The sequence below is a fragment of the Chiloscyllium plagiosum genome, unplaced genomic scaffold (genome assembly GCF_037043375.1).
Source record: "Chiloscyllium plagiosum isolate Xiang-an unplaced genomic scaffold, Cpla_swu_hap1 HiC_scaffold_28, whole genome shotgun sequence".
Lineage (NCBI taxonomy): Eukaryota > Metazoa > Chordata > Chondrichthyes > Orectolobiformes > Hemiscylliidae > Chiloscyllium > Chiloscyllium plagiosum.
The window spans coordinates 31,398,932-31,412,888 of NW_028270166.1; the positions used below are offsets into that span (position 1 = coordinate 31,398,932).

At 44.9% G+C, this 13,957-nt stretch overlaps 1 protein-coding gene across 1 annotated transcript in view; it reads left to right on the forward strand.

Annotated features, from left to right (window-relative positions):
- fbn3 (fibrillin 3) overlaps positions 1-13,957 on the forward strand; it is a 440,729-nt gene that overhangs the window by 403,101 nt on the left and 23,671 nt on the right. Inside the window, exons 51-56 of the mRNA XM_087976092.1 lie at positions 355-420; positions 1,904-2,029; positions 4,693-4,812; positions 5,110-5,232; positions 7,077-7,208; positions 9,414-9,539. Of these exons, the coding sequence (XP_087832218.1) occupies positions 355-420; positions 1,904-2,029; positions 4,693-4,812; positions 5,110-5,232; positions 7,077-7,208; positions 9,414-9,539 (693 nt within the window). The remainder of the gene's footprint in view (positions 1-354; positions 421-1,903; positions 2,030-4,692; positions 4,813-5,109; positions 5,233-7,076; positions 7,209-9,413; positions 9,540-13,957) is intronic.

A 13,957-nucleotide genomic window follows, 5' to 3' on the forward strand; every position in this document is an offset into this window, starting at 1 on the left:
TGACTCCTTTTCCTATGTTCCCATCCTTTAAATAATCAGTGACTGAGAAACACAAAGATTTCCGAATAATATAAAGGTGCTTATTGGATTGACGGAAAGAACATTTTTTCACGAATGTACAAATATCAGTGTTAAATTTAAAAATACAGAAAAGGAAATTAATACAGACTTTTAATTTTTAGAAAATATACTCTGCAAATTCCTCCATTGTTTGTGGGTCTAACAGGTTCAGTTGCTGTAATTCACGTGTATTTATTCTCAGTGTGCCATTCTGTAGAATCACACATTATTTCTGCTAACATAGAGACAGACATTTATTGTTTCTGCTTTTACTGAGTTTATTTTTCTTCTCAGTTGCTTTCCAGGAGCTGTGTCCTTACGGTCACGGTGCGATCCCTGGCATCGGTGATACCCGCGAAGGTACCCATCTTTCAGTAACTATGTGTTTACCAAATCCAGCTTTGTAAATAGAATAAACATCATTAAACAATAGTAAAGAAAATCAAAAATCTAAGATATGAAAGACCAGAATAAGTATAAATCCTACTTTCACTTATACATCACAAAAACAGTCTCCTTCACATCACATTGAAATCAACAGACAATCCTGAACCTTCAATTCCATTTATTTGTCTTGTGATTTCCATTTGTTAATGACTTTCTAACTCATTTTCACTTAGATTTTTGTAAACTTCAAACTGGATGCAAGCCATTTTTATTGATATTTATGCAGCAGAGCCTATCAGAAACTATTGCCTTGAAAGAGGAGAGACTATCAAACAGTTGTGAATAGCAAAAGAACTTGCTCAGTGGTTAGCACTGCTGCCTCACAGCTCCAGGGTCCCAGGTTCGATTCTAACCTCGGGCGACCGTCTGTGTGGAGTTTGCATATTCTCCCCGTGTCTACATTGGTTTCCTCCAGGTGCTCTGGTTTCCTCCCACAGTCATAAAGATGTGCAGGTTAGGTGGATTGGCCATGCTAAATTGCCCATAGTGTTAGGTACATTAGTTAGAGGAAGATGGGTCTGGGTGGGTTGCTCTTCGGAGGGTTGGTGTGGACTTGTTGGGCCGAAGGGCCTGTTTCCACACTGTAGGGAATCTAATCTCATCTAAACCCAACCTGTAGATCTCGTTGTAAAGTACCCGATAGAGGATATAAATCATCCAAGGCAGGGGTTAGGGTGTAGTGAGATGATCTGTGTGCTTGCATTGTAAACTCAGCAAGAAAAAGTCCTCTTGTCTCTGAGTAAGTACTTTTCCAAACCAAAGTTTTTGTTTCCAGAATGACAGTAAACAGTATAATGTGAAGTTTGAAAGATTACTCTAAAAGGACAAGTTATCTCCTGCTCAATACATTACACTGCCATAAGGACACCAATGTACTTTAGATATTCCTAGATATTTCAAGCAAAGCTTGTCTATGCTACCCATTTCTGATATGGTTAAACATCACTGAAATCATTCAAGTTTTCCAATCCCAATCTATGTAGTGAGACAAGTCACAATATTAGTGGGCGGCACGGTGGCACAGTGGTTCAGGCGACTGACTGTGTGGAGTTTGCACATTCTCCACGTGTCTGCGTGGGTTTCCTCCAGGTGCTCCGGTTTCCTCCCACAGTCCAAAAAAAATGTGCAGGTCAGGTGAATTGGCCATGCTAAATTGCCTGTAGTGTTAGGTGCAGGGGTAAATGCAGGGGAATGGGTCTGGGTGGGGGCGGGTCGGTGTGGACTTGTAGGGCCGAAGGGCCTGTTTCCACGCTGTAAGTAATCTAATCTAATCTAAAAAATTCTATCTTCGGCTGTTCTTTACTGTATTCCAAAAGCTATACCAAGATAAATGTTGCATTATGTTGACTGATTAAATATGGAGCTCCTGATTTTTTGTTTTGATTTCCTCTTAAAGATGTGAATGAGTGTGTCGAGAACCCTGGAATCTGCGTTAACGGGCACTGTATAAACACTGATGGTTCTTTCCGATGTGAATGTCCATTTGGATATAGCCTAGATTTTACTGGAGTCAACTGTGTTGGTGAGTTTCTTGAAGAGATGGGTCTCATTTGAAGAAAATCTGTGTAATACAGCACGAATTGAGAATTAGAGATGAAGCACAAAAGGTTTTGGGAATGTTTTCACAAGAAGGTCTCTTAAAAATGGAATCCACTAACACGGGGTCCAATAATCTGAGATAATCACAGCATTAAAATGGTAGTTAAACATGTGAAGAGGAAAATATTAGCATGCATCAGGAAGAAATAGAGAAACAAGATAAAACTAAACATCTCGACATGGCCCAGGTAAACGGGAGTTCTGCTGCTCTGCAACCAGCAGGTTGTTGGGATCATTAATAAGATGAGGAGTTCTCAGGCGTAGGGCTCACCCCAATACTGTGACTGGGTATAAGAGCTGTCAATAATATATCTAGCCTGTCTGCTACACCAGCTATCTGATGTTGAGAGTAAAATTCATGAAATGCTGAATGGGTTGTGAAGTATCAATGTGCAATGGGGACTAGTGTAGACTCTTCTGGACGCAAAGCCATCCATTACACATTATCCCTGCTCATGGAATTGCTGGCACGGGGTATTTCATTGGGCAGGAGAGTTGTAGACGTCGATCCCTCCAGCATCTTGCCTCTACCCTGATTACATCTGCAGCAGTAAGGCCCATGGGCGATCATCGTTCCTTCCTGCGACCTGAGGCACGAAGCTGGGCAATTACCTACCCCTTTAGGCCCTCATCCCACTTCAGCACCTGGCAGAGGAAGGGAAGCCTGAGGAGAGCCACTGTTGAACCCCTCCTCTCTGTGATTGCCACCCTGTAGCATCCACGTGACACCACTCGCCTGGGGTCCAGTGCATTCAGCCTCAGTGTGTACCCCTCAGTGCCACTATTCCTCCCAGTCTCACTGTCACCCCCAATGCCACTATCCCCCAGTGCCACTGCTTCACCCAGTCCCACTATCCCCTCCAATGTCACTACCCATCAGTCCCCCTGCTCCTCCCAGTCCCCCTGCTTCCCCAGTGTCTCTAGCCTGCCCCCCCCCCCCAAAACCTCACCCCCCATGCCACTGCTGTGCAGCAGCCTTCAGCAAAATGGACTTCCATTCTTGGGCTTTTTGATCCCAGCAAAGTGCTGGTCATGTCCAGTTAAGTGTCTCTCAGACACTTAATAGGGTGGGCCTTCAGGAAAAGGTCGACACAGGGTCTCTCTGGCTTCCCAGCTTCTAGACCCTGGTTACCTCCATCAAGTAGCACCATAGAGTCTATAAACCGGAAAACCTGTTCCAGTTCTGTATGGAAAGTGGGAGACAGTAGAAGGGTCCTCACTGGGAAATTGAGGCTGAAATACCTATAAGCATATGAAATAGGAGCAGATGTAGATCACTTGTAGACATGTTTGCCTGCTCTGCTATTCAATACGATCATGGCTAATCTGTATGTGCTCTGAATTCCACATTGCCAGCCATCCCTGATAACCCCTGATTCCCTCTGGTAGTTCCCTACTTCCCCACTCTATTGGTGTATGCCTGTTTCTTTACTCTTGAGTTCTTATTTTATCCCTTTTGATGATTTCCCGGTAGAGACTAATATTTTCTTAAAGGATCTTTGAATTTCCAGTGAATGTCTGGAAGAATCACTCTCGAAGGTGTCAAGTTTGATGTCTTTGCTGTAACAAACAAGCTAAAAACAACAATGACTAAAACATTACTTTTGTACACAACTTATGCTCTAATCTACAAAAGAAATTTCATTCATTTATCTTGTACAATGATTAAAACTTTCTTTCCATCCTTTACTCTGTCTTCCAAATAGACACTTCATTCTCTAGGAACCAGTTCATACCTATGTTCAGCTCCTAATGGCTGACAATCCTAACACCTCCTATTAGACTTTGAGTCCACTCATAGTCATCACAAATGTCCTTGCTATTGTCCGCAGGTATCTGTAACAACACAGACACTCAAGGTTGTTGTCAAGATTAGAGTGGTGCTGGAAAAGCACAGCAGGTCAGGCAGCATCCAAGGGGCAGGAAAATTGATGTTTCAGGCAGGAGCCCTTCATCAGGAATGAAGGCCTGATGATGGGCTCCTGCCTGGAACGTTGATTTTCCTGCTCCTCTGATGCTGTCTGACTGATGTACTTTTCTAGCCCCACTCTAGTCTTGACTCTAATCTCCAGCATCTGCAGTCCTCACTTTCGCCTACTCAAGATTGTTGTCAGGTAGAACCAAAAGCATTTCACATGACCTGTTCATTCCTTCATATACCCCAACTTATGGAGTCAGTCCTGGACTGTAAAAATTTTATAAACGTTGAATTTGCAACACTATTCATAGCTTCCTACTTCTCTTCTTTGTGCTCTATTTTTCTCCTAATATTTCTTTTATTCTGTTGGTCTCTCCCTAGTTCCTTATTTCTCTGGTCTCTTGCCAATCCTTACTTTTCTGGCTTCTCCCTCAATCTGCCGTTCTCTCTATTTCTTTGCCAACTGTTCCTTCAGAAGGATATTAAGCCACATTGGAGCAACTCTGAGCTCTAGGTAAATCTTGACTGGTCCCTCTGGCAGTAGTGACTGTGCATTGTTGAATGAACCTTCAGGTCAGGAGTTGCACATAAACAGAATGTAGAGGGTCTTTCTAGTCGAACTCTGAGATATGTCATTATGAAAGACTGAGTGTGACCTTTGTGTCTAGATACTGATGAATGCACCATTGGTAACCCATGTGGCAATGGAACTTGCAGCAATGTCATTGGAGGGTTTGAGTGTGCGTGCGATGATGGATTTGAACCTGGTCCGATGATGACTTGCGAAGGTAAGCCAAATATTTTACTGACTCAATTGCACAACGTTTCTGCGGTGAAATTGATGGTGTTGCTTTGGAGCAGGTGCTGGTAAAAGTTAGTTTTGTAGCAGATACTGATGAGATTCAGTTTGAAACTGGTCATGGTGACGACTAATTTTCAAACAACAAATCCCAGAAAATTTCATCCTCTGCAGAGGTGCATTAGGTGGGCACCTTGGATATGTAAACCAGCCCAAGAGCTGGCATAAGAGACTTCAGATCGATGATTAGGAAGTGTGATGTACAATGTTTTGTTTGTATTTTTAGATATTAACGAGTGCTCCCTCAATCCCCTATTGTGTGCATTTCGCTGCATCAACACCTATGGTTCATACGAGTGCACTTGTCCTGGAGGTTACACTCTGAGAGCTGACCGCAAGATGTGCAAAGGTAAGTGAAGGCATGAATATGCTGAACTCCACTACAGCACGGAACAGAGATCAAATATCAGCCTTCTCTAAACTCGCTTTATATTTAATTGGAAATCCATTTTTGCCGAAATAAAGTGTCAGCGATTTAACAGATTTGCAGGCATCAATTGTTAATGCTGACATTTGTTTGTAGAAATTTGTTTTCATAGATTAGAAAGACAATGACGTGAATTATTTTAACACCAGACAGATAGAATGAATGCTCAGGCAGTTATATCAGGAATAGACAGGAAAATGCACCAAATCTCTGGTACAGCTAGCAAAACCGGCTATGGAGTAACCAATTCCAGATGTGTACGCAATTATTAATTCACAGCTGTGCAGTGATCCACAACCAATTGAATCCATTGTCAATGGTGGAGTGGTCTGTCCCAGCTGTAGGGTGATATGCCCCTGTCGTTGAGTAATATGCCCCAGCTGTGGAGTGATCTGCCCCTGCTTTTGGGTGATCTGCCCCAGCTGTGGAGTGATCTGCCCCAGCTGTGGAGTGATCTGCCCCAGCTGTGGAGTGATCTGCCCCTGCTGTGGAGTGATATGCCCCAGCTGTGGTGATATGCCCCTGCTGTGGAGTGATATGCCCCAGCTGTGGTGATATGCCCCTGCTGTGGAGTAATATGCCCCAGCTGTGGGGTGATATGCAGCTGCTATGGGGTGATCTGCCCCAGCTGTGGAGTAATATGCCCCTGCTGTGGAGTAATATGCCCCTGCTGTGGGGTGATACGCAGCTGCTGTGGAGTGATATGCCCCAGCTGTGGGGTGATACGCAGCTGCTGTGGAGTGATCTGCCCCAGCTGTGGAGATATGCCCCTGCTGTGGGGTGATATGCCCCTGCTGTGGAGTAATATGCCCCAGCTGTGGGGTGATACGCAACTGCTGTGGGGTGATCTGCCCCCGCTGTGGGGTGATCTGCCCCAGCTGTGGGGTGATCTGCCCCTGCTGTGGGGTGATCTGCCCCTGCTGTGGGGTGATCTGCCCCAGCTGTGGGGTGATCTGCCCCTGCTGTGGAGTGATCTGCCCCAGCTGTGGAGTGATCTGCCCCAGCTGTGGAGTGATCTGCCCCTGCTGTGGAGTGATCTGCCCCTGCTGTGGAGTGATCTGCCCCAGCTGTGGAGTGATCTGCCCCAGCTTTTGGGTGATATGCCCCAGCTTTTGGGTGATATGCCCCAGCTTTTGGGTGATCTGCCCCTGCTGTAGAGTGATCTGCCCCAGCTGTGGAGTGATCTGCCCCAGCTGTAGAGTGATCTGCCCCAGCTTTTGGGTGATATGCCCCAGCTGTGGGGTGATCTGCCCCATCTGTGAAGTGACCAATTGCATGTCCAATGTAATGCAACATAAATTCAATCTAAACAGCCCAATAAACATTTTGCAAGTTCATAACCTGACCCAAACCTGGTAAAAGCCTGCGCAGCTGACTGAATTAAGTTACGACTGACAAATTCAGCTCTCTTAAGATAGAGCGGTCATTCACATAGGGATGATTAAATATATAATTGTTAGCCTGTTTCAGATGTAAATCACTGACTGAGCTTGTTGTTTGTAACTTCACAGGCAGGAGTGCACAAGAACTTTAGTTATCTGAGTGGTTCATTTCCGTTCTTGTGTAGTTTACTAGTTTATTCACAAACACTCAACATTCCAATATTGTCCCAAACCCTTGGCAATTCTTGATACAACTGGTACACTGTACAGCAATTCAACCATAAGTGTATGTTACTGTCAATGGGTGGAGAGTTGATGCAGGAGTGTTGGGGTTCTAAGAGGGAGGTTTATGCACTGCTGACTTGTGCTAATCCCTAATTACAGATTTGGATGAGTGTTCAGAAGGATTTCATGACTGTGAATCCCGGGGAATGATATGCAAGAACTTGATTGGCACTTTCATGTGCATCTGCCCACCTGGAATGATGCGAAGACCAGATGGAGAGGGCTGCATGGGTAAATCTTCCTATCTTCCTGCCTGAATGTGTGTGTCTGCATTCGCTTGTCTCTCTCAGTATGTATGCAAATATTTGAGTGCGTGTGTCTACTTGTCTCTCTAGAGTATGCCTGTTTGTCTTGTTTTTTTTATTCATTCGTGGGGTGTGGACTTTGCTAGCTAGGCCAACATTTATTGCCCATCCCTAATTGCCCTGAGGTCAGTTAAGAGTCAACCGCATTGCTGTGGGCCTGGAGTCACATGTAGGTCAGAGGAGGTAAGTGCAGCAGTTTCCGTCCCTAAACGATGGTGTACCAGATGGGTTTTTCTAACAATTGACAATGGCATTATGGCCATCATTAGACTTTTAACTCCAGAATTTTATTGGATTCAAATGTCACCAACTGCCATTGTGGAATTCAAACCAGAGCCCCTCTAGAACATTATCTGGGTCTCTGGGTTAATAGTCTTGCATCAATACCACTGAGCCATTGCAATAGTAGTGTTCCTACTCTCTGAGCCAGGAGGCACCTGTGTGTCCCCGAGGTGTGCAAAACATCTAACTGTACCACTGTATAGGATAAGAAGAAGGATCTACACCTCACACATTGTTTTTTTTTACTGCAGGCCTTGGACTGGTCTAGACTCTTCAGCAGGTTAATGATTGAGGTTGGTACAGAGAGAAGGGAGAGCAACAATCCACTTTCTTCTTCCAACCAATGCAATAGGGTTCTATCACCACTGTCATGGTGATTACTGCCGCCCTTTCCCTCCAGACCTCGGTGTTGGGAGGTTATAACAGCAATAAGATAAAATAATGGAACTCTCTAACGTGGGTGCAGAGGGAGAGGGAAGCTTGGTGTATATGTGCATAGGTCATTGAAGGTAGCAGAACAGGTTCAGACAGCAGCTAACAAAACACACAATCTCCTGAGGAGCATGTCCTATCTCTGACCTAGGAGGCACTCGTTCAAGTCCCACCTGCTCCATTGGTGCATAAGAACATCTCCAAACAGATTGATTAAAACATAGCTACAATTTCCTGTGATTTATTAAAAGAGATCTATACAGAATGGATGGGATGGGATGGGAGTCAGCAAATGTTTCTCATGAAAGGATTGAGAGCAGATTAGCAATGTGAAGAAAATCTTTTTCACACAAGAGATGATTAGGGTTTTGAATGCAGGATGTAGTGGAGGTAGGTCTATTGAGGCATTCAACAGGAAATGAGACAGTTATTTGAAAAGGAACAATCTGCAAAGATAGGAAGCAGGCAGGAGGATGGCATTAATTGAGATGTTCATTTGGAAAGCCAGTTATAGACATGATGGGGTGCATGGTCTTCAAACTCTGCGTGATTCTGGCAATAAAGAACCACACCAAGAGAAATTGGGTGGCACGCCTGGCATTACGTCCACTCCCCTCCAACCTTCAAGTGACGTAGTCAGTGAAGGCTGAGTTACTGGGCAGAAGTCTGACCAGAAACTCCCTAACTAATTTGGACCAGTTAGTGCAAACAAATGATTCTGCGTGTGTGAAATTTATGATGTGGGAAGTGTGAACTCATTTTAATTCTCAAAATGTGGTGTATCTTGTCTTTACATACTTCTGATTTCATTCATGATAAATGTCACCATAAAATGTTGGTGCTTAACTTTGGAATATTCTGATGTTTTGGGCGTTGTAGTTAAGAGAGAATGATCTTGTACCAAACATGTTCCCAACCTGTTAAGGCTAAAAAGAAATTAAATTACAAATCATCTTAACTGACAAACAGAAATGTTCAGCAGAGAAATTGCTCTGTGCGTTTAATCTAAATTTGGTTTCAAGGAAAGTCTAAATTTCAAATTTGCTCAATTGTAGCACTGATGCTACTGCGTAATGTTTGTTGGTTCTAACCCCAGACCAAGACTTGTGAACATAATCCAGACTGACACTCAGTGCAGTACTCATAGAGTGTTCTATTGTCAGACATTTCTTTTAGATTAAGCAAAGCCCTGTCTGTCACTTATGTCCATAAAGATTTCTCAGCAGTGAGTGCTCCCAATGTCATGACTAACATACCAATGAGTACCCCTCAAACCAATCTGCGTGTAAAATGGTCAACATAACAACAGTAACTATGCATTAAATGAAGAGTTGCTGCGAGACTGGATTAGATGCTTTCTGTAAATGCAGTTCTTTCATCCTCACACATGGTTAAACTTCTATTGGAACATTCTCAGATGAAAACGAGTGTCGCACTAAACCAGGGATATGTCAGAATGGCCGATGTATCAACACAGTCGGCAGCTACCGATGTGACTGCAACGAAGGATTCTTGGAAGGTCCATCAGCTACAGAATGTCTGGGTAAGTGGGGAACCTCGAAGCATCCACAAGCTCCATTGGGAACTTGTTGCTAATTAACATGAAATTTGATTGTCTCAGGAATATTGCAGGGAATTATCAGGAGCGGCAAGAGAGGTGATGGATCATAAAATCAAATACTACACAGAGTGAACAGACTGACTGAGATATTGAGCAATGATTTCCCAGCTTGTATTCCCATTCAGTGCCCAATATTTAGATATACCGAGTGAAACCTGGACTGTTCTGCTTTATTCTGGTGATTGGCATTTGCCAAAGCAGCAACACAAAACCTGCCCGTTTACCATTTGAACAGTTGAATCACTCATACCTTAACTCCCTTTTGACTGCTTATAGTCATGCATTATGCCAAAGAGCTAAAAGGTGACGTGGTTAAATATTGAGGATGGGATTTCGTTCTGAACTGAGCTGGATTCATTTGCTACAGGCTAGCTTGGAGAACCAGAATCAGAGTGCACTTCCCATAGACTCACTGAGCAGAATTACTGACACCATCCATCCCAATGGCAAGAAAATGCATTTCAGGGGCTGAATCCTTCTGCATCTATGGGTGTATGTTTTGGGTTGGGTCACACTGCGGGTATATTTTTTGGAGAAAGTGAGGACTGCAGATGCTGGAGATCAGAGCTGAAAAATGTGTTGCTGGAAAAGCGCAGCAGGTCAGGCAGCATCCAAGGAGCAAGAGAATCGACGTTTCGGGCATAAGCCCTTCTTCAGGAATGAGGAAGGTGTACCAAGCAGGCTAAAGATAAAAGGTAGGGAGGAAGGACTTGGGGGAGGGGCGTTGGGAATGCGATAGGTGGAAGGAGGTTAAGGTGAGGGTGATAGGCCGGAGAGGGAGTGGGGGCGGAGAGGTCGAGAAGAACATTGCAGGTCAAGAAGGCGGTGCTAGGTCCGAGGGTTGGGACTAAGAAAAGGTTGCGGGAGGGTCTTGGAGGGAAGTGAGGGAGGAGGTGTGCCTTGGAGGGAAGTGAAGGGGGAGGTGTGCCTTGGAAGAAATGCAAAACTTGCGCCCACACCTCCCCCCTCACTTCCCTCCAAGGCCCCAAGGGATCCTTACATATCTGTCACAAATTCACCTGCACCTCCACACACATCATTTACTGCATCCGATGTGGCCTCCTCTACATTGGGGAGACAGGCCGCCTACTTGCGGAATGTTTCAGAGAACATCTCTGGGACACCCAGACCAACCAACCCAACCGCCCCGTGGCTGAACACTTTAACTCCCCCTCCCACTCCACCAAGGACATGCAGGTCCTTGGCCTCCTCCATCGCCAGACCATGGCAACAGGACGCCTGGAGGAAGAGCGCCTCATCTTCCGCCTAGGAACCCTCCAACCACAAGGGATGAATGCAGATTTCTCAAGATTCCTCATTTCCCCTCCCCCCACGTTATCTCAGTCCCAACCCTCAGACTCAGCACCGCCTTCTTGACCTGTAATTTTCTTCCTGACCTCTCCGCCCCCACCCCCTCTCCGGCCTATCACCCTCACCTTAACCTCCTTCCACCTATCGCATTCCCAATGCCCCTCCCCCAAGTCCCTCATCCCGTGTATGTTTTGGATTGGGTTATACTGTGGGTGTATATTTTGAGTTGGGTCACACTGTGGCTGTATATTTTGGGTTGGGTCACACTGTGGGTGTATATTCTGGGTTGGGTCACACTGTGGGTATATATTTTGGGTTGGGTCACACTGTGGGTGTATAGTTTGGGTTGGGTCACACTGCGGGTGTGTGTTTTGGGTTGGGTCACACTGCGGGTGTGTGTTTTGGGTTGGGTCACCCTGTGGGTGTATATTTCGGGTTGGGTCACATTGGGTGTATGTTTTGGGTTGGGTCACACTGTGGGTGTACATTTTGGATTGGGTCACACTGCGGGTGTATATTTTGGGTTGCGTTACACTGTAGGTGTATATTTTGGGTTGGATCACACTGTAGGTGTATGTTTTGGGTTGATCACACTGTGGGTGTATATTTCGGGTTGGATCACACTGTGGGTGTATATTTCGGGTTGGGTCACACTGCGGGTGTATGTTTTGGGTTGGATCACACTGTAGGTGTATGTTTTGGGTTGGATCACACTGTGGGTGTATATTTCGGGTTGGCTCACACTGTGGGTGTATGTTTTGGGTTGGGTCACACTGTTGGTGTATTTTTGGGTTGGTCACACTGTGGGTGTATATTTTGGGTTGGGTCACACTGTGGGTCTTTGTTTTGGGTTGGGTCACACTGTTGGTGTATATTTTGGGTTGAGTCACACTGTGGATGTATGTTTTGGGTTGGGTCACACAGTTGGTGTATAGTTTGGGTTGGGTCACACTGCGCGTGTATGTTTTGGGTTGGGTCACACTGTGGGTGTATATTTTGGGTTGGGTCACACTGTGGGTGTATGTTTTGGGTTGGGTCACACTGCGAGTGTATATTTTGGGTTGTGTCACACTGCGGGTGTATGTTTTGGATTGGGTCACACTGTGGGTGTATGTTTTGGGTTGGGTCACACTGTGGGTGTATAGTTTGGGTTGGGTCACACTGCCGGTGTATGTTTTGGATTGGGTCACACTGCAGGTGTATATTTTGGGTTGTGTCACACTGCGGGTGTATGTTTTGGATTGGGTCACACTGTGGGTGTATGTTTTGGGTTGGGTCACACTGTGGGTGTATAGTTTGGGTTGTGTCACACTGCGGGTGTATGTTTTGGATTGGGTCACACTGTGGGTGTATGTTTTGGGTTGGGTCACACTGTGGGTGTATGTTTTGGATTGGGTCACACTGTGGGTGTATGTTTTGGATTGGGTCACACTGCGGGTGTATGTTTTGGGTTGGGTCACACTGTGGGTCTTTGTTTTGGATTGAGTCACACTGTGGGTGTATGTTTTGGATTGGGTCACACTGTGGTTGTATGTTTTGAGTTGGGTCACACTGTGGGTGTATAGTTTGTGTTGGGTCACACTGCGGGTGTATAGTTTGGGTTGGTTCACACTGTGGGTGTATGTTTTGGATTGGGTCACACTGTGGGTGTATAGTTTGGGTTGGGTCACACTGCGGTGTATAGTTTGGGTTGGTTCACACTGTGGGTGTATGTTTTGGATTGGGTCACACTGTGGGTGTATAGTTTGGATTGGGTCACACTGTGTGTGTATGTTTTGGATTGGGTCACACTGTGGGTGTATGTTTTGGATTGGGTCACACTGCGGGTGTATGTTTTGGATTGGGTCACACTGTGGGTGCGTGTTTTGGATTGGGTCACACTGTGGGTGTATGTTTTGGATTGGGTCACACTGCGGGTGTATGTTTTGGATTGGGTCACACTGCGGGTGTATGTTTTGGATTGGGTCACACTGCGGGTGTATGTTTTGGATTGGGTCACACTGCGGGTGTATGTTTTGGGTTGGGTCACACTGTGGGTGTATATTTTGGGTTGGGTCACACTGTGGGTGTATAGTTTGGGTTGGGTCACACTGTGGGTGTATAGTTTGGATTGGGTCACACTGTGGGTGTATGTTTTGGGTTGAGTCACACTGTGGGTGTATAGTTTTTGGTGTTTTTGTGGGTGTGTGTAAATCTCCATTCATGATTTTTCACTGGAGTGTAGGTGATTGAGGGGTGACCTTATAGAGGTTTATAAAATCATGAGGGGCATAGATAAGGTGAATAGCAGACATCTTTTCCCTAAGATGTGGGTTCAAAACTAGGGGGCGTACTTTGAAGGTGAGAGGCCAAAGATTTCAAAAGGACATTGCTCCTCAGGTACTGCCTGACCTGCTGTGCCACATTTTATCAACTCTGACCTCTCCAGCATCTGCAGTCCTTACTATCTCCTAAAAGGACATGAAAGGTGACTTTTTTACACAGAGAGTGGTATCTGTGTGGAATGAACTTACAGAGGAGGTATTGGATGCAATACAGTTACAAAGTTTAAAAGACATTTGGATAAGTGCATGAACAGGAAAGATTTGGAGGGATATGGGCCAAACGCAGGCTGGTTGGACCAGTTGTACCAAAGGGCCTGTTTCTATGCTCTATGACTCTATGTTGAATATTTAATTACGTGAAAAGAATTGTCAGGTTAAAATGACTAATTTGACTTTGCATTTATGGTATTCTCTGAATATGCATCAGACCCTGGAAAGTTCAATTATAATTAAAAACATAGATACTGATCTTCCTCTTTCTCAAAGTCCATCTCCACTTCTTCTGAAGTTGTTGACTTCCAGTTCCCTGGTCGATCACCCCACACTGGGGTATTTATAACTCAGTCCCATATCAGATAGTCATAGATATTTCATGGTTTTAGAAGTTAGAATAACAGGAAGAAGAAATTAAATAAGATGACAAATACATGATCATTTTTCTTATGTTTAACAATTTTTAACAATAAAATTGTGATTCCTATCCTG